Source organism: Haliaeetus albicilla, chromosome 16 (assembly GCF_947461875.1).
Source record: "Haliaeetus albicilla chromosome 16, bHalAlb1.1, whole genome shotgun sequence".
Lineage (NCBI taxonomy): Eukaryota > Metazoa > Chordata > Aves > Accipitriformes > Accipitridae > Haliaeetus > Haliaeetus albicilla.
In genome coordinates this window covers 20,145,560-20,173,115 of record NC_091498.1, presented here as the reverse complement: position 1 = coordinate 20,173,115, position 27,556 = coordinate 20,145,560, and the positions used below count along the sequence as shown (strand labels likewise).

The 27,556-nt window shown below is 41.6% G+C and overlaps 1 protein-coding gene across 1 annotated transcript in view; it reads left to right on the top strand.

Annotated features, from left to right (window-relative positions):
* The window catches only part of DENND2B (DENN domain containing 2B), a 183,241-nt gene that overhangs the window by 101,997 nt on the left and 53,688 nt on the right, over nt 1-27,556 (top strand). Inside the window, 8 exon segments of the mRNA XM_069803798.1 lie at nt 8,123-8,744; nt 8,746-8,953; nt 8,956-9,032; nt 9,034-9,109; nt 9,112-9,206; nt 9,208-9,292; nt 9,295-9,340; nt 13,313-13,449. Of these exon segments, the coding sequence (XP_069659899.1) occupies nt 8,123-8,744; nt 8,746-8,953; nt 8,956-9,032; nt 9,034-9,109; nt 9,112-9,206; nt 9,208-9,292; nt 9,295-9,340; nt 13,313-13,449 (1,346 nt within the window).

Here is a 27,556-nt window from a genome sequence, read left to right as displayed (position 1 = left end):
TATCATTTTGTAACTAGTTCTGATATGGTCTCAATATTTATTTAAAGGGAAAGTATCAAAATTCCTTGGGGAAAAAAAATTCAGAAGTACAAACAGAAAATAGAAAAGAATTGGTGTTTCTATTTTTGTTCTATCTTTAAACATTTTGTGATATTCATCCACTTTGATTTTATTGCCTTATTCTTTCTAAATGTTGGGACTTTTCCATCACTAGCACATGTTCACAAGAGTGAGCCTATTTCAAACAGTCTTATAATGCACATTCACTTTTCAGTTTGGAAAGTATTTTCTGTCTTGTTTTTGTCACAATCCCAAAGTCAACAATAAAGGGAGGAGGTTATCTGGAATGCAAATTTTCAGGGATTTTGAGCCATACTCCTGGTGAGAGCTCAAAAATCATAAAGGGTCTGGTGGAAGAGGGGTTGTTCTGTTGCCACTTACCTCACTTTCCTTTCCAAGCGAGAGGCAAGATATGACAAGTTGTACTACTTGCTTCACTACTGAGTTGAATCAGCTAAAAACCCACCTTACTACTGTGTGCCCAGCACTGAGTGCAAAAAGTTCACCTCCTTTACTCGCCATAAGCTCTTATTTAGATATAAGATAATTAAATATCTTGTAGTTATCTACTTGTGTAGAAAATTACAATACTGTATGCTATGCCAGAGTGCAGAATATATTGTAACAGAAAGGTTTACTGCCAAACAAAATTGGATTTAAATTCAGTAGTGCAGAAGGTCCCTTTCGTCTAGTCTTAATGTTCCCATAACCCCTAGTTAACAATGAGTGACAATAACATTATTTTAAAGTCCTTTTCTGCTCCTGGTACAAGTAATACAATGAAAGAATCAATTCATCTTCTTTGATGTAGTATACAAGGCAGTTATCCAAGCCTAGATGCTCATTTATATTTGAAAAGAAAGTGTCAAAACTCAAAGTATCATCAATACATGGGATCCTCTTGGGCCATCTCAGCTAAGCAACAAAGCCATTTCAGACCTTGTATTTTGGTGATGGTTTTATGTTTGACCCTTATGCTAACCACCTAGCAACCCAGTTAGACCAGTCTGACTACCTGCATTTGTCCTCTGAGTATTCCCTGTTGCTGCCTCACAGTAATGCCTTGCTGAGTGCTTTGCAGCCATCACTGTTAATGCCTTTCTGTCCCCACTGGTAAGGACGTAGCTAGGGGTGAGGAAATGAAAGGAAATGGCAGTGTCACAAGCAAATCGTGCTGAATCTTTGCTTCTCTGTCCAATGGTTTGTTTCATAACTCATCTCAAAATGCAACCAAACCACTAACTGGTAGTGTTTGATAGCTAAAAGTGGACTTCTCATAGCTCTTTGAAGGAAAGCGTAGAGGAAATTATTCCTAGTTCTTGTATAGAGAGAGGAAGAGAGACTTTTTTGGGAAGTGTCCCTCAACATTGCTTCAATCAAAATCATTAAGGTTTTTTGGCCTTCTTCAAATTACTCTGCTTTTTTGCACCTGAAGAGGCATGACTGGAAGATTACTGTATTGCAGTAGTGTGCTCAGTTTTTGTTTGTGCAAAAGTATCGATTCGTACCAGGAGCTTTCACAGGCATGTGTCAGACAGAGGCAGAGAGTGCTTCTCTGTTTGTTTGCTGGGTGATTTCCTGGCAGCAGTGCCCTTAAGGTGGAGTGAAACCGTACTGGTTACAAGGAGCTGTCAGTACTGAGCCTTTTCAAAAGTCCTTGTTTTGTCCAGGTCACAGAAGTAATGACATAGAAACACTGGTTCTAATTTGAGCTTCTGTTGGTCTCTACACATTTTCTCTCCTCTGCCTACTATGTCAAATCAAGTGGAAGTTCAATGGAAATGAATACCATAGAAAGCCATTACATCTATTCTCAGTAGTAGTGCATCAAAACATGCATGGTGCACTTGGTTCCAGTTGACACGTGAGCAGGGTGTGCTTCCTTCTCACTTTGCCTTGCTCTGGGAAGGATGGATTCCAATGTTCACACTCATGGTGGCTGGCATGAAGTAGGAGCTGCACCTTACTCAAGTGAACTTTCTGTGCTGCTGAACTACTCACACTGTTACAGTCTGACCGTACAAGGCTCTGCTTTTGGGTGGAAATCATCTTGCCTCTTGCTCAGTTAAAAAAATGTGCATCCTCATTTTTGTTTCTGCATTCTGAATTATGGGTAGAAGCCAGGTCTGAACCCAAAATATGATCCATTTTTAGTCTGAATACAAAAATGCAAGTACAGCTTTTTTATGTGGTGAGAAGTTACACTTGCATGGGAGAAAATACCGTTTTGAAAATCCGAAAATCCAATAAGTTATATCCTGTTCTCTGAGTTGCTTATTTCGCTTGCTTTTCAACTATTTGGAGGCTTATACTGGTTGAAGATCTGGACATAGACAAGCTCATCTGGGCACACAATAAAATCCCCAGGATTTAGGGGTTTTTCAACATTCAGTTATAAAGATAATTTCAGTTTTTCATCCCGAAGTCTGAACACATGCATTTTGTTTCCTCAGTAGCCAAAAAGACTAACAAGATGCCAGAAAGGTGTGGTCTTTACCATTCTTTCCAATGAAGTGTTAGCAATGGATATCTGAATTAGTGCTTCAGATGATCATTTTTGGGCAATCTTTTCTTGAGAGAGGTTCTTTATTTAAAGAAATGAAGACAATCATTAATCATAAAATATTATTAATTTGTAGTGTTGTATGAAATAATTTGGAAGTTGGTAGATGAGCATTTCCTAGCATTCTCTCTTACAAATTTCTGGAGAATTTTGGAGTTACATCCTCAATTACCTGAAATCAGGGCAGCTTTAGTGTCTGTATTAAAAATGAGTTTTGCTGCTCTTGCAAGGAGAAATTTCTGTTGGTTTTTTTCCCAGATCTCTTTAAATATTGGTTAGAGCAACAAGAAGTCTCTAGTCTTGTGTGGCAGGCCAAATCTGCTCAATATACAAACTAACATGCTTATGGTCACAGCCGATTCTGATGTTGTTATTGTTATTCTGAAACAGGGTAGGTTGTGCTGATGAAATGGCACAATGCCCTGAGAAAAATCAGGGATAAGCAGAAAACCTGAATAAAATGCTAAGAAAGCAATATTTTCCTAGCAAAAGTGGAGAGAAAGTCCTGAGGAATAAAAACAGCACTGTGTGACTTTGTGTGAGCTCACCAAACATCAGTGTTACTGTGAAATGATGGGATCTCATCAACAGGAGCCTGGAAAGACCCAGTACCTTTTTGTCAACACATTTCTTGCTCTTTTTTCAGTAAATGAGCTCCTGAGCATGAGCATGTTGAAATGGGAAATTCCCTGGATCAGGGCGCCAAAAACTGTCTTATTATTCTGTAAGTGTTGGTTTAAGCAGGGCAGACGGGATTTGCAAAACTGAAAGATTGCTGAGCAGCTTCTGCCAACTTGTCTTTCCTCAGCACCGGATGGTCTGTGGAGTCACTCCTGACACTTCAGGAGAGCTAAAACAGCTCTGTGGAGTCTGAGCTGCTTAGCTCAGAGGTCAGAGCAGGGCAGTGGGAGTTAGGAGTCCTGTAACTCTTTCAAGGCAAGTCACTTAACCACCCTCCAGTCACCTTTAATCCCTGGTCTGAAATGCAATTTAATATTGTTATTAGTGTTTATAAAAAGCATTTGGATCATGGATGCAAACTCCCCAATAAAGGCACATTCTTCTTACTCACCGTACTTTGATTTCCAAAAGATGTATAAAGCCATCTCTTTGGCCACCATTCTGTCTGCCTCCTGTTGTTGAAAGCTATCTCATGAAGTTGTAGGAGATGCCTGCACTCATTTCTCCTCTTTTCTGGAGATGATGTTTGGCAGTGGAAGCAGGCAGGAGCTTGTACTGATTTTGTATTGCCCTTCTCCACAGTGGTCTCCAGGAATAAAAGTCTTTCTCTTCTACACATAGCCAAGTGGTAGCACCCATGTTTTGCAGGTAGGAGAAGATTTGTGTCTTGTCCAAAATCAGAGACTTTCTGACTTTTGGGTCAGATACTGGGTGAGGCCTCAGGCATTTATGGCACCAAGAACCAGCCCTTCTCCACCACCATAGATTTTTAGTACAAGTTAGCCTTGCTAGAGGCCTCACAAAGAGGGCAGGAATTCAGTTTTTTCATCTTTTGCTTTGTGATGAGTAGGGTGCAAATTGTCTCAAAGCAATGTGGCAAGTGATTCTGTTCTCTTCTTGGTGCAGATGAGATACATCTCCACTGTCATCCACAGGTGTTCATTGAAACTGGTGAAAGGAGATGCATGGTGATAGTAGCCTTTACTAGAGAAAACAATATGAATACATACATTGGTCCATGGAAATCATATCTTTATTTGAGCGCAGGCCTGGAGAATTCCAGTTTTTGTAAATTAAAAGTTTTTTCTATGTTTGGGTGAGAAAAAGAGAAATTGGAGAGAAGAGACTGAATCAGAAGTTAAAGATCAATTGTATCTCGAGTTAAAAATCCTACAGAGTGTGACTGGTATTATCAGTTTTCTCCTACTGCGGGTAGTTCTGCTGATTTCTCAGGGAGCAAATCACAGCAGCAAAGCTAAGCATGGTCTAGAGGGCTGGAAACCACCTCTCAGATTCTGTCTGCTCCCCTCACTGTGCAGCAATGAGTCCCACCAGGAAGGTAGTTTCAGGTTCTGTGACCTGTTTACAAGATATCGTGGGCTGCTTGGCAGGGGATTTGCCTTTGAGACTGCAATTCACTGCTGACTTGCCAGTGGTTTGAGAGCTGTGCACCTAAGGCTGCATGTTGGAAGAATACCCTTATCAGATAGGGAATCAGAGCAACTTATTCCAATGTTTTGTGAAATGCTGATATTAAAGAAATGTCATTGTCCAGAAAGAAGGTGCTCTTCAAGTGAACTTGTTAAGAAACCTGAACTTGATTCCATAATCTTTATTTATGCTGTTTATGCATAATATTTTGAAAGTGTATGTAATGATATGCTTTGTAAGGTGCTACATGTATCATTGTGTATGTAGAAAACATCAATAAAAACATTTTGCTTTACAATCTTTGTATGGAAGATTGCAAGTTAATTAATTATTCGTCTCTGTCCATTAATACTAGTTTTAAAGTCTGTGGAACTATTGCGCCTTCAAGAGAATATTCTTCTAATGGAAGTAGGTTTCTTGGGGAAGGACCATTTTATTATCCACTGATAAGCTTTTGGACTTTTTTTTTCTTTTCTTCATTCTGTTATTTGTCGCTGTCCTTTAGAGAACATATGCCTGAAGCCATGTGGACAAAGCTTTGTTTCTCTTTCTTGTTGAATTAGTCCTATAGTTTCTCTCTGGGTTACTTGAATTTACAGTACAATACAGTGTAAACCAGAATATTTTTCTTAATGGTGGTACACCAAGTACTTAACAGCATACACCTCCAAAGGGCCTGTTGCTTTGCAGCCCCAGTCTTGCACAGTGGAAGTGAGTGGGAGTTTTGTAACTGAATTCAGGGGTTTCAAGATCGAGCCTTAAGTGCAGTTACCTTCCCGAGGACACGGAATTTTAAAGAATGGCTCATATCTCTATGAAGAAATGTTTTGCAACTTCTGCAGGTTATGCAAACCATGCTTTTCCCCTTTTCATCCTCTCCTGATGAGTCAACAAACCTTTTCCTGGCAGTGGAAACAACTGAAAAGATATATCTTAGTGTGTAAGGAGATGAGGGACTATGTCTACGGTATTTTCTATATAGCGAATCAAAGGCAGAGAGAGGATTGCCAGCATGTCCTTCACCTCTGCTGTCCCATTACTGACTTTACCCCAGTCATTTTGTATTTTATTCTTGCTGTTGTCAATACAGATTATCATTTAGGATCTAATAAGTAAGATTTAACGTGTAATGCATTCTGCATGGCCTCCTTGCAGGGTGTGTCCCTATCCCCTAGGTGAATCCCGACAGTGGATTTAGCCAACATGCAGCTTCAAAGGCTGCAGTGGAGGCTGTAGTCTTTATATGTAAAATACCCTTCCACCAGGTGATACATGTTTCATTGAGATAAATGTCAGTGCAGCTCTGGAGCAGGCCTGCATGACATACAGGAATTAGGAGAACACGGTCTCAAGTCTAAGCTAAAAAAAGTCTTAAGAATGATATAAAATTTTGACCTTGTGGTATTAAACTGAAGAGATTGAGGTGAGACAGAAATAATGAAGAATCAGGGCACCTCATCAAGTCTGAGGAGGCTGATTTAGGTTGCATCTTCAGGCACTGTAAAGGTATGTAGGCTCAGGTAATTCTAGGTAATTCACTACAAACTCTATCCTGCAACAACCAGCCAAACCCACTCACCATCTGTCACCTGCTTTTGATCTGAGATCTCTTGAGACACCTGTCTGAAGCTGTATAGAATAGCAGGAAATGTAACTCCTAGGATGAAAAGAGTGTATTTTCACATGCATCCTTTCTGTCCTGAACTGAGGAAGCTTTAAGCAGTTGTTGCAGTATTTGCCATTATCTTTGGCATGAGGTCTCTCTTTTCCTATGGGCAGATTTATTTTTCAAAACAATGAAGAAAGAGAAGTCACCAAGCAGTGCAACTTCTGTGCCAAAAAGGCTTGATTATCACAGGACTCTGAAAAAGAGATAAGTTCCCTTTTGGGATAATTTGATCATTGTCCTTTTCTGACCGGAACTTTTCTCTTTTGTGATACTTCTGAGTTTTTCTTGCAAAGTATCCACTGTAGGAAACCAGGATGAAATCTAATAATATGATTTTGGGATGTGTTTGAAGGAGAAGAAAATATCTCCTGTGTCAAAGTAATTTTTTCAGAAATTGCCCCAGTGCTTTGGATTTTTTGATTAATGCACAGAACTTGACACCTGTGCCTGTAGGTATTGGCTGGCTGTTGGGGAGAAAACTGTATAGCAGCAGGGTTCTTCTGAATCTTTTCTCCCCTTGCTGTAGCAGAGACATCTGCTCCCATTATTTCTTTTGGTCAAATAGTTCTTTCGTTTGGATTTTGTGTGTACAGGATAGTTTACATAAAAACAACTTGTTGTCCACGATCTTCACAACACAGAAACTTAACTGCATGTGCAAGGCATTACTTTGGGGTCTTTCCTCTTCTTTCCATACTGTTTGGAACAGAAAGGTTGCTAGGGCAAAATGTTAAAGGAGTCATGGTTATTTCTGCTATGGTTTGTATGTATTGTGGCAGTGCAGTAAACCCCCTTTTATGACATGGGTTTTGGCTCAATTTGTTATTGCTGTCTCATAGGTGATAAGCCACCTGATTAATGTGTTGTTTAATTTCCTTTTGTCTTTTTGTTCTTAGAAGTCTTTGCAACAATGTACAAAACCCCAGTAACAATAGCTGATGTTGCAAACCATGGCAAAAATTTGTTCTGAGGGTTTTTTCCAGGGTAATACTGAGACATTAATGTGTTTTTTCAGTCTGTAATATTCTTTCGATAAGAAATTACTTCTGTTTGATAAGGAGAATTTAATCTGTTGGCCACAACATCAGACCAAAGACAAAACAGGTCTTCCTTTTGCTGTTTTATTTAATTTACTCTATACATTGGGGATTTGAAATGCTGTGGCTAAAATACTGCAGCATCTGACCACGGCGCTACTTTGCTTCAGATGTTATGAATTAAAAACTGGCGTCTTTTTAAACTGGTTTGCAACCAGTGAGTAAACTGTGCTCCTTGTTGGTCAGTCTTTCTCATTTTTGTTGCAGTGGGCATCTTCTCTCTGACAGTTCCCTTTTCCTGCAGAGGAACTCCTTAATCTGGGAGGCCAGGGAACTATTCTGTTGGAGGTGGTACGTGCATTGAAGGCAGTGGCTTGCTATGAGAATCTCAGCTGTCTTTAAACTCGGGAAACTTGGAAAAGCTGGGGGTCAAACAGAGGTGAGAAAACTGGCTTTGGACATGCTGAACGCCCTGCTCATCAGCTCATCACTGACATCAGTTAATTGCTGCCACCGCCCCACCCCCTGACTCTGTGGCTGAATGGTATTTGGTGTCTTAATGATGCTTTGGGGTAGTTTTGCAGTGTGCAGACATCCTCTGCTTTACCGGCAGCCAGAAGAAATTTGGCAAATAAGTCTAGTTTCCCCAAGGCTTGATTTTTTATTTCTTTCTGCTTCTAGGTGTCAGTCAGTCTCTCCACCGCCTCTTTTGTCCCCGCGAAGAAGCCCAGCCTACCCCCTCAGCGATAGTGAGGACTCTTGCCGCTCTACTCGGCTCACCAAAGTCTCCAACTCCAGGCTGCGCCTCAAGGACTGGAGCAGCCGCACGTCTACGCTGCGAAGCACCTCCACGAGCCCGTCAGACACCGACTCCCCGAGCCACCCTCTCAAAGCCATCAGTGTGGGAGCTTTGGATAAAAGGCTGTCCGTGTTCAAGGCTGATGACCAAAAGGAGAGTCCAAAGGAGTCTCAAGATGGGAACGCGATAGGGAGCCATCCACTTGCCCGGAGCACTCTGTCCTTGGGCACTGCCACCAATTTGAGGAACCTCTCCCTCAGCCGGGCAAGCGTCCGCTCCCAGGCTCTGGACATCAGGCAGAAGATCACAGAATGGGAGTGCCGCCGGGAGCCGTTCCCCAGGATGAGTGCGTGTGTGGACAAGAGGGATGCTGGGGAGAGGTCGGGCAGTGAGAGCTGCCCCAGTGTGCTGACCTCTCCCTGCAGTGACAAGACGTTTGATTTCAAAGGGCTCAGAAGAATGAGCCGAACGTTTTCCGAGTGCTCTTACCCGGAAACGGAGGAGGGAGGAACTGCTGGACAGGGATTCCTGCCATCGGTTCGAAAAGAGATCAGGCAGGAGCGACCCTCCTTCTGCCACTTTCCTCAAGGGTCACATGAGGAAAGAGTCCTCTGCTGTGCTCAACAGAATACAGAAGATCGAGCAGGCACTGAAAGAGCAGCCTGGCAGAGGCCTCCCTCAGTTACCAAGTAGCTGTTACAGCGTTGACAAAGGAGGAAAAAGTCTGTGACGCTGAGTACTGTGGAGGGACTGGGTGAAGGCTTAAGTGATAGCAAAGGAGGGAGTGTTAATTTTGGGGAGTGAACAAGAAACATCTACTGAGGCTGAGAAAAGCAGTAAGACAAAACAGGGGGTTACTGCAAACTCGGCTGGCCTAAACTGCTCCTCGAAAGCCCAGCTAACACTGCGGTGAATCCTGTCCCCAAGCCCAAACGCACCTTTGAATATGAAGCAGACAAAACCCACAAAAGGTAAACCAAGCAATGGCCTACCTCCATCTCTACACCTGCTGCTCCTTCCTCCTCTCCCATCCACTCCTGCACCTCCCGTGACCAGAGGCAGAAGAAAGAGTCGCGCTTTCATAGAAAATCCCAGAATAGGTAAAATTCAAGGAAATGTCTTGTGCTCGATCTTCAAATAAATGAATGTGCTGTATTTTTTTTAGTAACAATATTTTAAATTCTCCCGCTAATGCAATGCTTTTGACCTGAGAAATGCTAGAATTGTGTGCAAGACAAGTATTTTTCTGCTGGACTGTGCTGATGGGGTGCACTGGTACAATACCTTGCACTGGTACAATACCTTTACATGGCTACAGTTTTGGAATTCTCTAACCTGCATTCCTCAATCCCTGGAAAAGGCTCTAGGTCACATGTGCTAAAGGTTATCTCATTCATTTTGGCACAAATGCCCTTATTTGAGATTTTTAATGGAGCATGATTTCATTATCCTCCTGTAGCGGGACCATAGCTGATCTGTCATACTCCTGTCTGCCTGTTCACTGCAAAACATACCTGCAGAGGCTTTGTGTTTCCAAAGCTTGTTACCACAGCAGTTCTGTCAGTTTTATGCATTGTTGGTGATTTTATTTAATTTGGTGCTTAGAAATGTTTTCCTAAGTTACTACCAATGGCTGTAGAGTATTAATGCTGAGAAAACTATGTTTTGGCACAGAAAGGCCTTTATATCCTTCCTGAGCTAATGATGAGCAGCGTATATGGCTACGTTTCCCCACCAGTCTGGAGTTTGGCTTGTTTTAGCTACATGATTCCCCTTGACTTTTTGGAAATGGTAAAACTCATTCTGCTCACCACTTAGAAAATTGTAGGCATAGTTGTTGATAAGCATTCAAAGTATGACATTTTTAACAAGTTCACCTATCTGTGCACATGTACGATACACACACACGGTATTTAGTGATGAGCTTTGCAAGTAACTGCTAAGCAGCATCTCAAATGCACACTATCATTTCAGTATCTGGTGCTTGATGTTGGCTCAATTAATTAAAAGTTTATGTCAGCACAATCTGACCTGAAGTACACTGAGGCAGGAAAAGGAGAAGAGGAGCCTTCAGATTCCACTGTTTACTTTCAAGAGACACCTGCTTCTGAAATGGATCAAATAGCTCTGCTGATGTGCACTGTTCCTCTGAGAGAAGTGGTGGGGTGGGGGTGTGTGTGTGAAATGTGGAAAGCAGTGATTACCAGTGCTTATCTTTGAGTTCTGGGAATAATCTCAGAGGAAGTAAATCTAGATTTTAACAAGAATTTGTGAAATAAAGCTGACTTCAGTTTGTTCAGCACAGCATTTCCAGTGTACAGAAGACAATAATTTTTAAATGTTCTGCTATAAATGATAGTCTTTATTGGAAAATTACGGGGCAAGTGGTAAAGTGGTCTGCGGGGTGGGTGGCAGAGAGGAATGAATAACAGGAGATAATTCTTGCACAGAATCACTGTGTGACCTGTGGCTAAGTGATCAAAGTCAGTCTCTGAGTGCACACTCACACTGAGTTTGAGACCATACAAGTCCTCTAAGAACCGCAGTATTTTGTTACAATGAGTTTGTGAGATGAAGTTTTGAAACTTCTTTCAAGAAGACATACAGTTCATGCTTGCACCTGCTGTTTTGCGGGTTCAGTCTCCTGTCACAGAGGAGTTAGACAACAGCACAGTTCAGCAATGGAGCCTCAGTCCTGGGTGGAGCTAGTAGGTATGAGCCCAAAAGAAAAGCAATATTTATCAATTGTGATAATCAATTATCTGAGATTAGTAGAGTATGAGTTGTAGGATTTACAGTGTTATCATGTGTACCTGATGATTCTTGCAAATCAGTTTGACGTTGTACAGGGTAGGTTTCCGTTTGCCTGGAACAGTTTTAACCTGCTGTAGTTTAATGATTTCTCTGGACTTACCTCTGATTAATGATGATCTCAGTAAGTTTAAATCAACCTCCTAAAATCACAGGTTTGCTGGCTGACTTCAAGGCTGGGTGGAAATCCTTTATGAAACCTTAACTTTATTGTCTTTGTTACTGTCCTTCCTTTAGTTACAGTAAGGAGAATTCCAGCATTTACAAAGCGCTTGAAACCATACCAGTCATCTAAGAATGACAGCGGTTTTTTAATATTAGTAATTGAAATCTCAGTCTCTCAACTCTTCTCTTTTTGAGGACAGACATAATTCATTAACTCTACAGCTTGTAGCTGTGTGTTTCAGATTGAACGTACGTGTGGTTTGCACTCACTGGAATGTCATGAGAATGAACTGTGAATATTTATTCTTCTAATATTTTGGTTGAAGCCACTGGTTTTCTTTGTGGTGGCTAATTCAACATTATAATAAAATGGAGAAAGTCTCTCGTATTTGCCTGCTAGCATAGAGCCAGTCTGTATTCAGAGGACCTGGTGCCTATGGTAGCTTCTACACTTTAGATTGATATGAGCTGGATGTTCCCTGGTGGTTGGAGATCCTCTGGCACAGACACAGCACAGTACAGGAGTGTCACAGGATAGGCTCAGGACACATGGACCACAGCTGAGTGCCAGTCCACAAAACCATTCCCACGGCCCTATGCATTATCACTGCATCGTAGCGTTTCCTTGAAATCTATGAGAGTTGGGTATTTAACTACTTTAGAAAGTCTCGTTTCATACACAGGTATGTCTTCAGTGCCTAAGCATCTTTTATAACTGCCAGTAGGTAAGGAGGAGCAGATGTCTGGATCCGAAATGCACATCTTGTTTCTGCCACTATCCCGATGTGCATAACAGGGACCTGACTATTCTTAAAATTATAGAAAGGAGAGAGAGGGGGCTCCTAAGCCTGCCCCAGACCCATAAGTCTGCTCCAGCAGACAAATAGGAAATGCTCTTGTCAAATGCAGTGTCTGTATGATAGTCACTGTATTGCCTGTAGGCATACTCTTGAGCCAATTAACAGGCTGAAGTATGTCTCATGAGACTCTGCCACTGCCATACGGATATGCTGTCAACATATGTTTCACTCCAGCTGGGGAGAAGAGGAAAGGGTGTTGATGGCAGGGTGATTTACCGTTAATCTAATTTGGGTATCAATGAGTGAAGTACCGGCATCAGCACAGCCTCTGCAAGCCTTACAACACCCCAGGATTTACACTTCCGAGCCCGATTTTCATACCATTTCATCCTCAGCCCTCAATCAATCAAACATGCTAGCCTTCATACAGCTGGCAATGCAATCCATGCACCTCCCAGCTTCAGTGTAGATGTTGCCTCAGGCAACAAGCGCTGGGCAAACTGGAGAATGGGGAGGACTGGGGCTCCTCTTCACCCAGAGCTGCTCGGCAGCACTGGGACAGGTGTGTGTGAGTGAATTGCCCCTCCTTCGAGTATCCGGGTAGGAGACAAGTTATATAGGTTCATCTGACCCAGTTGCCCCTCACCTTTCTGCCAGAAAGCCTGAAACTTCAGGCCCCCAGCCATCAGCCTGAGCTGCTCGTCTATCCCGTCTATCTTAACTTCCTCCATGCTTTGTCCTTTGCTGCCCGTGCTTGACGCAGGGTGTGCAAGGGAAATGGCTGACTTTCACACGAGTCTGCCTTTGGCATTTGTACACTGACCTTTATGTGGGAACTTATCTGGAGGTTCAAGACATGTGAGTGTTTTCAAACTAAGGGCTATGTCTCCCAGAGCAACCGGTGGAGGAATGCTTTCCAGAGAAATGTCATTTTCTTGAGGAGAGATGGCCACATATTTCTGGGGCCCCTGGCAAGAGCAAAGCAATTTCTAATCTGAGGACTCTGCTGCTAACTTACTCTGTAACCTTTGAAAAATAGCACATACTTTCTTGGTATTTTCCCCCTGTCTGCATAATGGGGATAACAATACTTCCAGCCTCATAAAAGTATTATGGATTGCTATACTAAAAACTGCTGTGAGCACAGGACTTGAGGTCCTCTGAAAGTTAGTCCTTAAAGCATGATGTGTATTTTTTTTTGTCATTTTACATATATTTCTTAGCAAACAATGCTCAGCTAAGCTTTTGAGTCATTTTGCATTCTAGTTACTAATTACTTATTGTTTTAAACTTCAGAAAATCCTTTGAGTTTGAGGATGCGTCAAGTCTGCAATCCCTGTACCCTCCCTCCCCAACTGAAAATGGGACTGAGAGCCAGCATAAATTTGGATCCAAGAGCACTTTAGAAGAAAATGCCTATGAAGACATTGTAGGTAAGAACCTGTTGCAGTACATGGGCTCACAGCGGGATGTTGAGCAGTTGTGGTCAGACCGTGTATTGTTCAACACGTGCCCTGTGGAAGAACATTCAGTGCTGTCAGTAAAGAGAGATTAAATGGAGGGTAAATGGGTTTGATGCATCAGTGCAAACATAACTGTCAGTCTGCATGCAAGAGGTCTTGATTCCTTTGGAGTTCATTGGGTGGTATTGGAAACAGACTGTTTGGTCAGCTTTTTGCCATGCTTTTCAAGAACCGAATCATTCTTTTTATCAAGGCCTTGGCTTGAAGCCTTGAGTGGTGTAAAAATGTAAAGAACTGAACTCAAGATAGTGTTTACAGAACTATCCAATAGCAAGATTAACCTCACAGGCCTTGTGTGGTCAGCCTGGGATTTTCAGGACTCCTGTGTGAACTGCCCCAAAGCAGTGGTTTGTAGCACCATTCCTCATCTCCCCTCAGTCCCAGTTGCTGGTTAAAGAAAAATTAATTTCCTTTAGCTATACAGCCATCAGGAATGTGCGACAAAAATGCTGTTTTGATTAAGCTTCACAAGAAAAACATGTTTCTTTTGGTCTTACAAGGAAATGTATGGCCTATGCATACATTCTTTTAACATCAAAAAAGTTGTTATAATTACCGAAAATTGGGCAGCCCTTCAGAGCACAGATTTTCCACACAAGCGATGAATATCTGCATTGTTTTTAACTCTTTCAGTGTTGTATTATTAAAACAGATACAAAGGGTGCTTCATTTTACTTCGGACAATGAATCTTTATCTACTGAAAACTGGAGGGCTACCAAGATAGTCAGGGGCCCTAGAGCATATGTCCTCTGAAGGGACACTGAGAAGCTGGGCTTGTTTAGTCTGGTAAAAACAGGACCAGAGGCACTCTAATAATGCTTACAAATGTTTGAAGGGCAAACAAAGATGATAGAACAAAACTATTCTTGGTCATATCCGTTGATACAGCAAGGAGCAGTGGCCACAAACTGTTGCTTGGGGCTTTTTGTCCTTATACCCAAATTCTGTCTCTGGCTTTTCAGCCTCAGTGAAAACAGAAATTTACTCTTTCCATTTTCAGCTATACTCTCCCTTTATACCATTCAGAAAAATGCTTTCAGAACACACAAAAATGCTGCTGTTCAGTGTCTGTTAATAAAAGCTAGAGCTTATGTACATACTAGAAAGATTTTTCTGTGGAGAGCATGCTTATATGATCATCAGCCTTTGCCATGAACAGTCAGATCACCGTTCAAGTCACACTTCAGAAAGTATTGTGCGTTAATTACAGTTCTTATCTTTGCTCAGGACCTGTCAACATGCTGACAGATGTTAGGTGGTAATGCTTCTTTTCCTTGCTTTGGTTTGTTAAATATCAAAATAAAATATGCAGGACTGGTAAGAAGAATGAGAAGAAATCTTGGGTTCAGTAAAACAAAATCATAATGGGCTCTTCCAACTCAGGGGAACTATAAGCCAGCTCCCTGCAGATTATAATTTGGGCATTTTGTCAGGGCAGTGGGAAGAGAACGCAAAATTTCAGATCTGTGGACAAACACAGAACTTCATTGTTTTGTACTGCTTTTTAACAACCTCTTTCCAAAACACTTCATTCAATACAGGCAGTGCAGGGGGAATACCAAAGCGGTATAATTCTTATAAACTGTCAAGCATGATTAAAGACAAGCCAAAGTAGTTTGATCTCTGACTTTAAAGAAACTATCGTAGTTTTGTGTATCACATCTGCATAATTTATACCAGTAGTGCTAGACCCCAATCTCTAAGTGGCACTTTTGTACTCATGCAGACCAGGTGTCTGTAAGACTGAGTTTATTTTATAGATTTACATCTGCTTCAAAGCTATAAAGGACTCTGTCACTGCTGCTTTGGGTTTTCTTTGCAAACATTTTTCCTAAAAGGTGGTAGTGGGTTTTTTGTCTATAGTTGGTTGAATGTCCTGCCTCCCTAAAAGTTTGTAGGTAGTTAAAACATTGTCACTGTAGTAATAAACTCAATAAAGTCCCCTCCCACCCTACCCCCTGTAGAATTAAAACTGTTAATGCAAGTAAGTGTTAAAACACAAGACAAAAGGCTGTAAATCTTGAGCAATGCTCTAAGCACTCTACTGTGAAACAGAATCATAAAAAAAAATCAGGTTGGAAGGGAGTCCAGAGTCAGCTGGTCCAACCTCTGCTCAGAGCAGGGCTAGTTTCAAAGTTAGATCAGGTTGCTCAGGGCTATGTCTCATTGAGTTTTCAAAATATCTTGGGAGGGTGGTTCCACTGCCTCTCTGTGCAGCCTGGTCCACTGCTTAACCTCCCCTGTGAAGAATTTTTTCTTGATATCACTATGAAGGAATTTTTCTTTCTATCCAGTCAGAATTCTCCTTGTTGCTGTTTGTGACCATTGTCTTTCATCCTTTCACCATGCACCTCCAAGAAGCGTCTGGCTCCATCTTTTCCATAACCCCTTCTAGGTAGTGGAAGACAGCAGTTACGTCCCCCCCACGCCAGACTTCTCTAGGCTAAACAGTCTGAGTTTTCTCAGCCTTTTCTCATTTATGTTGTGTGCTCCAGCCCCCAACCATCTTAGTAGCCTTGCTCTAGACTATCTCGTCTGTTGATGTCTCTCTGATACTGTGATTACTCCAGATGCAGCCTTGGAAGGGCCAAATAGAGGGAAATTACCACTTCTCGTGGCTTACTGGCCACACTCTTGCTAATGCAGGCCAAGGTGTGGTTGATCTCCCTTGCCACAGGCACACACTGCTGCCTTATGTTCGGTTCATTGCCTGCTGGGACCCCAAGCCCGTTTTTTTGCAGAGTTCCTCCCTAACCAGTCAGCCTGGCATGTACTGTTGCAGGGTTATTCTGACCCACATGTGGGACGGTATTTGTTGTTTCTAAACTTCCCAAAGTTCCCGTCAGCCATCACTTCAGCTTGCTGTGGTCCCCCAAGACAGCAGCCCAGCTCTCCTCTCTGTCACTGCGTCCCCCAGCCTGGTGCCCCTCAGCAGGACATTTCTCCCTCGCTGGAAAGCAGAGGAGAGCTGTGGATAAGTTATGAATTATCCATCAGAGAGTATCTTCTAAAAAGCATATTTAATGTTAGATATCTACAAAATACTGTGTTGGGGTACTGAGTGCTCTCACTCAGACTAGTAAAATGATCAAAATACAGCTTCTAAGTGCCTAAATGCTAGGACTAGAGTCATTGGATTTGAGGCTACTACATGACATCATCTGATGTGCATGCACACTAAACCTTTGTCTTTCTCCTGGTGCCTTTACACTGTTTCCTTCTTTAATGACCAGGACACTGATGAACTGCTATGGCTAGTTCATGTTATTTTGAAATCTGACTTTAAAAAAAAAAAAAAAGCTTTAAGGTACATTAAACCCCAAAATTGTTGTGCTTTGAAATCCAGTGACATCATGAACCAGACGCTTTGTTTATTTTTGTAATATTTTTGTACACTTTAATAGATGAAATATCTGCATGTTAAGTTTGAGACAGATCTTGGATTGGAACATAACGATCCATTCTGCATTAGTCAAGAAGCAGTTGTATAAAGGGGTGCACATTCCTAATATTAATCAGAGCTGTATTCCATGTGCAAGGGACCATGTGGACTTCATTCATCTCCTGTACTAGCACTCACAGGAATGTGGCAGTCATAGTAAACTTAACATTGTTTTGCTTCTTGTGGTTTTGAATGAGTCTTTAATCAGACCAAAATTGATGTGGCTTTATGAATCCAGTTGGGGAAACCATGCTCGGCTTTGTGTGAATTCAAGAAACTATCATAGTATTAAGAAATGTCTGAGACGGTTGCTTCTGCTATGTTTGTGGACAACAGTATTTCCTGTCATATATACCATACGGTTTCAGTTTTCCAGTCTGCTCCCCTAAATGCAGTTGAGATATTTGAATATTGTTATTTACCCTCTGGTGTCTCTAAGGCATTTTTTCACTTGACATCTAGAAGAAAGCACTTGTTATCATCACCAAAAGCTGAATACATAAAGTGAAAGCAACGTTAAGGGCACAATATTAAGCTTACCTTCAGAAAAATCTAGTAAACCCATGTAAATTAGAGTTTGTGTTTGTAAGAGAAATTGCATTCACAGTTCAGAAATTAAATATAGTGGAAGAAATCTTTGACAAGGAAAGCCTTCTTAGTCTGTTTGTAACTCCTTAGAGTGCTGGACACAGTAGAACAGGTGGAGAGTTCCTCTCAGAGGACACTACGTAAATGTGTAGGAGACACATTGCTCAGTTCGGTTGTGCATGTTGCATCATAGTTTGAGAATGTTTAATTTGATGTCGCACAACTCCATCTGCCCTGTCCAAGCAAGAACCATTTGCTTTTATAGCTGCCTGGCCTTCATTTAAAACATTTTTTTTTCCCAAGAAGAATGAAAGTGATTAAAATGCTTTTCCTCCCTGATGATCTGTGACTAATGGGTTTTCTTGCTTTTCTGCTGTTTTTGACGTCATAGGTGGACTATTCAGCACATAGCCCAGGTGTATGAGTATCAGATTATTCATCTTCTGATGGGTTTAGTATCTTACTGCCGGTGCAATAAGAAAAGCAGTTTGTATAAGAATGGGTTTATTTATTTCAGCTACATATATTAGTGCAGAGAGGTCTTGTCCCAGTAAGGTTCCCATTCTGTCTGACTGGCTCACATGCAAGACTGGTGCCTGCTCACTAAATTGCAATGGTCCAAAGCACTCTTAGAACTCTGTTAATTAACATGAAAGACAACACTAATGAATTACCCTCTTTTAGAATCCCCAGCTGGTATTAGGCTGTGCTTTTCTTTGGGACAAGACTGGCTTGACTTTGTGGCCGGAGCTCTTTTGAGTGCTCATCGTGCTGGGTTGCAGCGGACAAACCCATGCTCTGTCCGGCTTGGCCACATCCCAGAATTGGCCTGGCACTTTGGAGTGACACTAGCCCTTCCTCTGTGTTAGTTGACAGGCCTCCTGCTGTGCCTTTTCCCAGTTCGTAGTTCTGCTGGAATTGCTCCAGGGCTGAAATAGATCTTTTAGTTTAGTCCTTTCCATCAAATTCCTGTAAGGAGGAACATAAGTGTCTGCCACTGCCCTGGGGAAGTTTTGGTGATTCACTGGCAGCAGAGTCCCTAGGAGCACAAAGTCTGGGGGCACCAGCATATGCCAGTTACGTACAGCCAGGCCTGGTCTATGTCAGAAGTTAGGTGGCATGCCAAAGGCACAATAGGTATCAGTGCCAAAACTTGTGTTAGAGCTACTTGGTGGCAGGTCCTGGTGCTGTGTAGATCACTAGGCTATGTGTCTCTCCTTTAACCTTGCGGTTGATAGAGTCAGCAGTATGGGGCTCCTTCATTAAATGCAGGTATTTTTTCAACTGACATTTTAGGATATACTGTGGAACGTGGAGCCCATCAAATACCCACTGGCTGAGGAAGTGCTCTTCTCAAGGAGACTCCAGCAGCTGGAATGAGAACCTGGGCAGATGGGTTAGCTGTTAAAGAGGGACAGACAACCTGGGCAAGAGGAAGGATAGTCAAAAGTGTGTGGTTCAGGCAAGTGGCACAAATTCCTGTGAAAAAATCTTTTCTCCAGGCAATGCCACAGTTATTATGCAAAGTTAAAAGTGGAAATGTTTTTATTTTAAAGCTGGGATTCAGCAGTTGAGTTCCGGTTCTAAAAGAGCACAGGCCTTTGGATCTGGGGTTTTCATAGTGTCCATGGTTGAAGAGGCCTGTGGCTGTAGAAGCTGGCTTGAAAGCTTGCTTTGGAACTCAGTTCCGTCTTCTCCTTTCTCCTTATCCCCACATCACAGTTTCCCTGTAGTCCATTGAGGAGACCAGAGTCAGTCACACGTTCTTGATGGGGATACAGACTTTTTCACAGCTCAGAAGTAAATGTTCAGAGGCAGAGCTTGGGTTCAGGCCCATCTCTGATTGTATTTAAGTTTGTTGAGAAGTAATTGATGAAGCCAGTCAGAATGCTTTTCTGGAGTCTGTGAAGCTCTCAGTCAGCAGAGTCAGATCATTTCAGACTGGCTTTAAATAAAAGGTGTTAGTTAAATTGTGTGGGAAATCCATCTGGGGTGGGAAAAGCAAGAAAAGGAGGCAAACAGCAGAACTGAGACAGTTGAAGGAGAAGCAGTTGCTGACAGCTAAAGCTGAAGCAGTCTAGCAAGTAAAGCAATGCTCCAACAAATATTGCTGTGTGCTGTCTAAAACCAGGATGAATTTCTGAATGGGATCTTGCTGGTAGACTCCCACTGGGAGTGTCCTACAATCCGTGGTCCCAGGGGGAGCTGGCCCTCCTGGGGAGGGTTTCTTATGCACCCTTCTGCTCTCTGGACCTGTTCAGTGTCACGTTTAGGAGTTTTTGAGCCCTTTCAATAGCTGGATACTTCTCTTGACAAATATTTTTTGCACCTTGAGAGGAGTTAGACTGATGATAGCAACTTAATCACTGTGCTTCTCCAGGTATGTAATTGAACCTTGTTACAGTTGACACCCAAGTGAAACAGTGTAGTTATACACAATTGTTTAGCTGTTTTCCTCTATCAATTTGAGTATCTCACTTCATTTTGGGGAGAATCAGCTTCTTGTTCACTTCTGCACTATAACAGGACAACTAGTTCTGGGTTTGCATGGGCTTTCTTCACAGTCAGAGAGAGTCAAGTGAAAAATAAATCATTATAAAGCCCCAAACCTGTCAGATTGGTACCAGGCCTAGAAAAGTTCCTTTTTTTTGGGGGGGGGGAGTAAAATCATATCAACATAAGTCTTGTATACAGGTTTCAGGTAATCACTCAGGAAGCAAAATGTCTGTCTTTTGGTGTAGCCATCTCTCCTTGAAATTTTGAGGGCCAGGTGGTGGTCGTACTTGGGTGAATACAGTCTTTTCCAGAGAGATGAGAATAGATGAATCTGGGTCTCTGAGCTATTTCCCAATATGTCAGAACTCATAAGAGAGGAGATGGAGCAATATGTCTCAAATCAGCATTATTAAGTGGAGTGTCAGGGCAGCCTAACGCAGGTGGGTGCCTGAGCAGTTAAAATAGGCAGGTGTGGACCTACAACCAAGATCCTGAGTGTGGAGGGAATGTTGATGGCTTAACCTTCCCTGTGGAGTCCAGAACAGCATGTTACTCCTTTTATCCCTCCTGCTAAGTCAACTCATCTCTCTTAAACTGATTAGTTGTTTTGAATTCTCATGTAAATTGGACATAGTGCATGTCATGTAACAAATGGGATGATTTAGCTGTTTTACTGAATCCACCATTGTGTGTGCCAAAAGCTGCAGAAATGATGACTGAGGTCCTGTTGGAAGATGTTCCAGCTTGACATTGCTTTCAAATGAGAACACTTGCAAAGTTCTTCCAGTAAATGTGGAAAAAGGTTAAAAAGCCAGCAAGCTGATCTTTCCAGTAAAATCTGGTCATCACATGCCACATTATTGCCTGTCATGCTTTCGTATTGCATTATTGTCTGTCATATTATCATCTTGCATCAAAAGGATTGTACAAATCTGGGAGAAACTGGAATTGCTGGGCTGCTGTGAAGCTGAAGCAAACTTGGGAGACATTGCACCTTTGCCACCAGTGCTGTGCTAGTTGCTTCTCTGAAAACATTTTGGGTTTTAGTCAGACCCTTACCAGGATGTCTCTGGATAGTCGTTACGCAGACAGAGCTAGGATTGATACAAAATGATGGTGCAGGCAGTGATCAGGGAAACGTATGTTCCTCTTTTCTTCCATGCTCCCAGTCTGCCTCTCACAGTCTAAAAAGCATGTGAGTTTTTGGAAAGTGTAACAGTGGCAATTTTAATAATAGACACTATAGGGTAATGGCAGCCAGAGCGCATTAAATCAAACAGTATCCATATGGGCCTGTCAAAGAAAGGCCAAATACTCTAGCTGTCTGATCCTATTGATGAGCAGCCTGCTGCTTTGTTGCTACATTGGGATATGCAGATTTCAGTTATTTTTAATAATCATGGTTTATTTAGATCCCTATTTTTCTTTGTGGGGTCTGTCTCACAGCTATACCATCCACTACAGCTTCTTTCGACAATCTCTGTCAGCTTTATTGCCTGGTTTTCTAGTCAATGCTGCAGGTTAGTAAAACAGAGACAAAAACGACCACGAGGTTGCTCTCCCAAATCCCAGTTTAAATTCAGAGAGTATATTGAAGTCAGCAGGGTTAAACCTCTGTGAAGTGCAAGCAGTTTAGGCATGCTGATGCTGTACTGTGCTAACAGTTGCTCATCAGATGTTTTCATGCACATGATTTTGGTTTGAGGGTTACATGGATGATTTTGGGGGGCAAAATTTCTTATTCATTTATCAGCCATGCTAATTCTTCTCTACCTGGTGCTTCATTATGATTACAACTCTAAGCTCTTGCAGTCCCTGCAGAGATAGCAGAGAGCTGAAAGTATCTGCAGTGTTTCTTCTGCTTATTGCAAGGCAAAGCAAAACTGCACAAGTTCAGTAAGCACAGGCTGTTGCTTACAAACTCCATGGATCAGGGCTCAAAAGGCTGAGGGCATTTTAGACTTTTCACTCTGCATGTTGCAGGTGTTCCACTACTCTTCTGAGAACATGGTACTGAGCTGATACACTGGGTGGTAGGATTATAAGCAAATAATGGTCTGTAACTTAGTACTGTTCAGCAACAGCTTTTCAATGGAACTATAATGTGTCTTAGCTGTAATGTGATATTGAAATAGTTCCTCTTTCTACAGATTCCTGGGGTAAATTCCTCAGCTGAGAAGCACAGTTGCAGCTTCTCTGATGTTGAAAGAGCTCATCTATGTACTGAAGATCTAAACTCGGATACTTTATGAGAGTGTGGAGATTTTGTGGTTTTCATCCATTTGATCTGAACATGCTCGTAAACATCCCAGTGGCTGAGTTTTCCTCCAGCACTGGCGGTGTGAATATGCGTTTGTGTAATTTTATGAATAAAATGAATGAGTAATGCACATGCAGAATGCACCTGGATTCTCACCATTGAGCAGTTCTTTGGACTGAGACGCTGGGGAGCTGTAAGTCTGCAGAGCGCATGAATCCTGTGCTGTTCCCTCATGCAGTGCTTGCACTCTGAGGTTCATTCCCGTTGCTTCCTCTTCAACAGCAGCAAAAGCAGAATTCCCCAACCACCCTTCTCTGCTTGCTTTTTCCTTGCCCAGTTATATTTTATCTTAATCTTCTGCAAGGGCTTGTGTGCACCAAATGTGTGTGAGCTGGATGAATTGGGCTGTATCTACAACTGAACAGAGATCATGGGCAGAGGGCAAAAAAGGTGGTTCAAGGATCTGTAGATGCCACCAGAGGGATTATGTGTGGAAAGGAGTTGATGTTGCACTTTGTGTCTGTTGTTACAGAAACACTGCAAAAGTTTGAGGGGATAGGTGCCACAAGCATCAGAGGTTCTTACAGGCTGCTCACTTGGGTATTTCTACTTGTCTGTTATTCAGTCCTGATTCTGCCTGTCTGGGTGTCTTTTCCTGCCCATTTATTGCCACTATTTCCAGCTCCTTGCCTCTGGAGGTATGTGCTGCTTTTCCCAAGTCTGTCCTGGGATGGCAGCTGAAGCTTTCATCTTCCAGTTCATTATAATGTAAAATATATTAATTGCCCTATATTTTGTGCACATGCTCTAGTATGCAGGAAATAATACACACTTTGTCATTTGTGAGGTGCTAACTCTGTCTAACTCAGCCACACAGCTCAGGGGTCAGGGCTTTCTATGTAGCCAGCAGGGAAGGTGGTAGGCTCCTAGCTTGGGCACTCAGCATCACCCTCTGGAGACAGTATCTCCCCTGCAAACATTGGCTCCTAATTTAGGCACCCAAGTTAACACAAATTGATGAGCCCTTTCCCTTACTGTATACCTGCTGATCTTCTTGCTTCCTGGCAGTGCAAAAGGCAGGAGTTATAATCAGCATTCAGTGAATCCCTTCATTCCTCTGATAATTATTTCTCCCATCTAGAAAGAAATGATGCATTTCCCTGCTTTCTGCCATTTATAGAGAAGAGTCTGCCTGCATTTTTTCTTCCCCTCAGCCTTACTTTTCACTCCTTTCTCAGCACGAGACAAGCTTGCTGAGTCTGCCTCTGCTTCCCATTTGCCACGTGTGAGAGGCTGAGCAGAGGAACATTGTGTGCCGCCTCAGGACTCGGTGGGGCTGACTCGCAGAGCATCACAGAGTGAGGAATTGCAACTGCTGGAGGAAACTCATCAATGCTTGAGCTCAAAGCACTGCATTCCTCAGGACTTTTCTAAAGATCACTGGTTATTTATCTTTTTTTTTTTTTTTCCCCTTTCCCCTGTGGACCAATCATTAAATTGCCTCTGGGATCTTCTGGACATAAATGTTGTGTAGATAAGTGTCCCATGTTAACTCAGCAGTTCGGTATGTAGAATTCAAGAGAATGGGAAACTTGAAAAAAAATGCTTATAAAGGGAACTGATCTGGAAGCAGGGATGGTGATTAGAGACAGTATTTGCCAAAGGCTTGCTATTTTGTGTGACCATATCCATTCTGGGGGTCTGATTCAGCTTGCTTTGAAGTCAGTGATAGTCTGCTGTTGTCTTGTGTGGCAGTTGGATCGGCCTCATTAACACAAGCCTGGCCTCTGTACTGCATAATGTTTCTCCTTTTGGCTTCCAATAGAGACATCCATATGGAAGGAACAAGGATGTTTCCTTGCTCTTTCATTGTAAATGTGTTTTTCTTTTGCAGCAAATCCAAATGAATGCAAAAGCACTGCAGCTTGCAGATTGTGAACATTCCTTGCCTGGATCTCAGGACTAGACAAGTGATGGTATTGAGGAGAAATGCAGAGATCAAAGCTGCAAACCTCAGAGCCAGCCCAGCTATATGGAAGCTTTCCTCAGTTTTGTGCTGTAGGAACAGTAGCAACCACCACTGCAGCCCTTCCCCAGAGCCTCACTCCAGTGTGGGACCTACATCTGCTGGTGGCCCTAAGTTCCCAGGTCTTTCTCCCATGGAAGGGAGTCACAGTGCAGAGCGATAGGGTTAAATGCTGCTCTGAGGCAGTTCAGGGTACCCTCACACAACTTTTTAGCTTACTGGCCATCTTGGGTTTCTTGTCACTTGTCCTTCCTACTCTTGGCACCCAGTAACCAGTTTGTCTGGGCTGCCTAGTGCTCTTTTTGCATATCTGGTCTTTTGGTCTCATCCACCAGAGAGAGCTTATGTACTAAAAAATGGTGGTCGTCTAAGGTTTGAAAATTACTGAAGAGCTAGACAAATAAATTCTTTTAGTTCACTGGCTGAACCAAATACTGGGTTCAAATGCCAAATCAGCAAAAATAGATGGTTTTGGATTGATCAGACTATTTCATTATCATAGATTTGATGGGGAAATTTAAATTCTTTAAAAAAAAAAAAAAAAAAAAAGATGAGGCATATTTGGTCTCAAGGCATTATTTCAAAGTGAAAAAAACCCCAAACCCTGAAATAGTTTGATTTTTAAGCAAATGAGAAAAATAAAAGAAACAAGTGTTCTTGAACAGCAAGCTAATCATCTGAAGAAACTCTCACAGCTGTAGGGAAAGGGTTAAAATCCCTGTGGTGTCTCCACTGACCTCCACATTACACTGAAGAGGAATTTGGCCCGAGCTTTCTTTTGGTAGAGAATCTGTGTCAGAAAAGCAGCCTCTGCTCATGGTTCCTTGCTCCTCCCTCTCCTCTCATCCAAGACTTTTCTGGGCCTGTTTCTATACTTAATATTTTAGGTCAACATTAGTAATGTTGAGTTTAACTGGGTTCAGGCAATTCTCCTTTACATTGTGTCTTGGAAAGAGAATCACCCTAAAACTTTTAAATGCTTTACATTTGAAAAAAGGTTTCTTTTCAACTGATGGGCTTGTTTCTTCTCAGGAGTTTGGATACTATGCAGACTAATGTAGTAACATTTGTTTTCACAAGGAAGCATATGTTTAAGCACTGCCTAATGTAGCCGGGTATTTTGAAATCTGTTAATCCATTCTAAAATGCTTGCTTGACCTATACTTGACTTTGGCTTACAAGAAATGTTATTATGCTAGTACAGTCCAATTAGCTGTAAGCAACAGCATTTTGCAAAACTGACCATTTATTGTTGTTATGATTATCATATCTAGAGCTCTAGAGATTACAAGTAACAGAATTAGTGTGCAATACCTATTTATTTTTCTTCCTGCAGAAGGAATCAATCAATTTCATAGTCCGCCCAGAACATTTGTAGCTTTAAATTTTTGTAGGAATATTTGTTGCTTAAGATTTGTCCTGTTCGTTGCATTAATCAAAAGGTCTTTCTTCTAAGTACTCCATGCACTTGAAGGTATTCTTTCCATGTGGCATGTGGAATGACTATGATGATAGTGCAGCCTCTAGAATCAGATTCCCTCTGGATGAAATAATAAACTGTGATTGCCAATTCAAACATTCTTCAAGAGCAGCAGTTATTCAGGCTTTTAATTAAAACAAAGCTAAAACCTTCACTCTTGTGCATATATTTAACTAGAAATCTTAGTATGGTGCACTACCAAAGCAAAACTGTATTTTTACTTGTATTGTGAATACTTGAATTTGCTAAGCAAGAACTCTTATTGCTATAATTGGTGAATCAAGGAGTCTCACGCTTCCAGGCTTAACAATGAAGTAGAAAGCACAAACTACTTTTGGGGTTTTTTTTGTGCAATGAGGAAATGTAGTATTCTGTCTAGAACAAAAAACCCTAGTAGCCAAAAGAACTGAGTATTAATCCAGGCCTTGCTCTCATTGAAAAGACCTATGCCTTGACTGTCATTTCTGTAAAAGCAGTGAATATTTTCTGTAACAGTGTGAATAATAAACTGTGCTGTATCTTTCTGTCCTCAATTCTTAATTGATACAGTATGTAGTAAAATCTGAATTTCTTATATTTAATAGCTTGTATTGCAATATACATTGTACTAAACCCATGAGTTTTAGAGTAATGTTTAGATATAAAACCAAAAGCATGTTGGTTCAAAAGCTTTGAACCTGCATGTTTCAAGTTTCTGCAAATTCAAGTCTTGAATTTGAGTAGATCACTTTTTTGGTGATGATTTTCTGTGTAAGATGGTTGGAAAACTGGAATGACCCTGTGTTCGAAAAACTTGGAAGTTCTAAACCAGTTGCTGATTATGAACTGTCTGAAGAAATGGATACAAAATGTTCATTTACTAATGGCAGTCATTCATCTTCATGCTGCTTAGTTCAGTGGGAGGTTTAGGGAGTTCAGGAGTTTTCAGAAGATGGTGGGTTATCCCACTGGTCCTTAGGCTGCCGAAGGGTATTTGATCTCACTTAAATCTGGACTATAAATTTTGGTTCTGGTTTTCACATGCTAAAAATTCAAAGATTGCTGTCTGCTTTTTGATGTATTTTTCATTTATGTCATATTTAGCGATTAACTGTTCAAGCTTCTATATATTACTGGCAGGATGAGTTTCCTACTGGGACATATTAATTTTACACAAATTGAAATGAATAGCTGCTTAATTAGAAGGCATGATGTGTTTTAAAGAACACTTTGAGGATGCAGTATGGTCGGGGCAGAAATTCTTCCCTCATCTCATGCATTTTCCAACCTTCTCTCTTGGCACTGCTGAACTGAAGTGTTTATTCTTTCTTTGTCTTCTCTCAGGGAAAGAGAAAAGTGAAGGTAGCATCAAATAAAAGTTGTCTTATTGTGTGTAAAGGTGGTATGTTGAGAACAGTTATTTATTGCTATTCATTTCACCCTGTGAGTGGCTGCTATAGATCTATAAAATCTACTGATACACTTTAAAATAGTTATGTGCCTTAGCTTTCATATATCAATAAATTTTCCACAGCTGCGGATGCTCAGAAGCACGTCTTGTGAAATCTTTGCATTTTATTAAAAAAAAAAGGCAGTAAAAAAAAACCCCAAAGAAACTTGTCGACCTTGTAGCCAAGTTCTCCTCCAAATACTTCCAGCTGCAGCTAGAGGGATGAGTCATGCTGAAAGCTGAGGAGCTTTTCTAAAAGCCTTTCACTTGGTTCACATGATTTTTATTTTTTTTT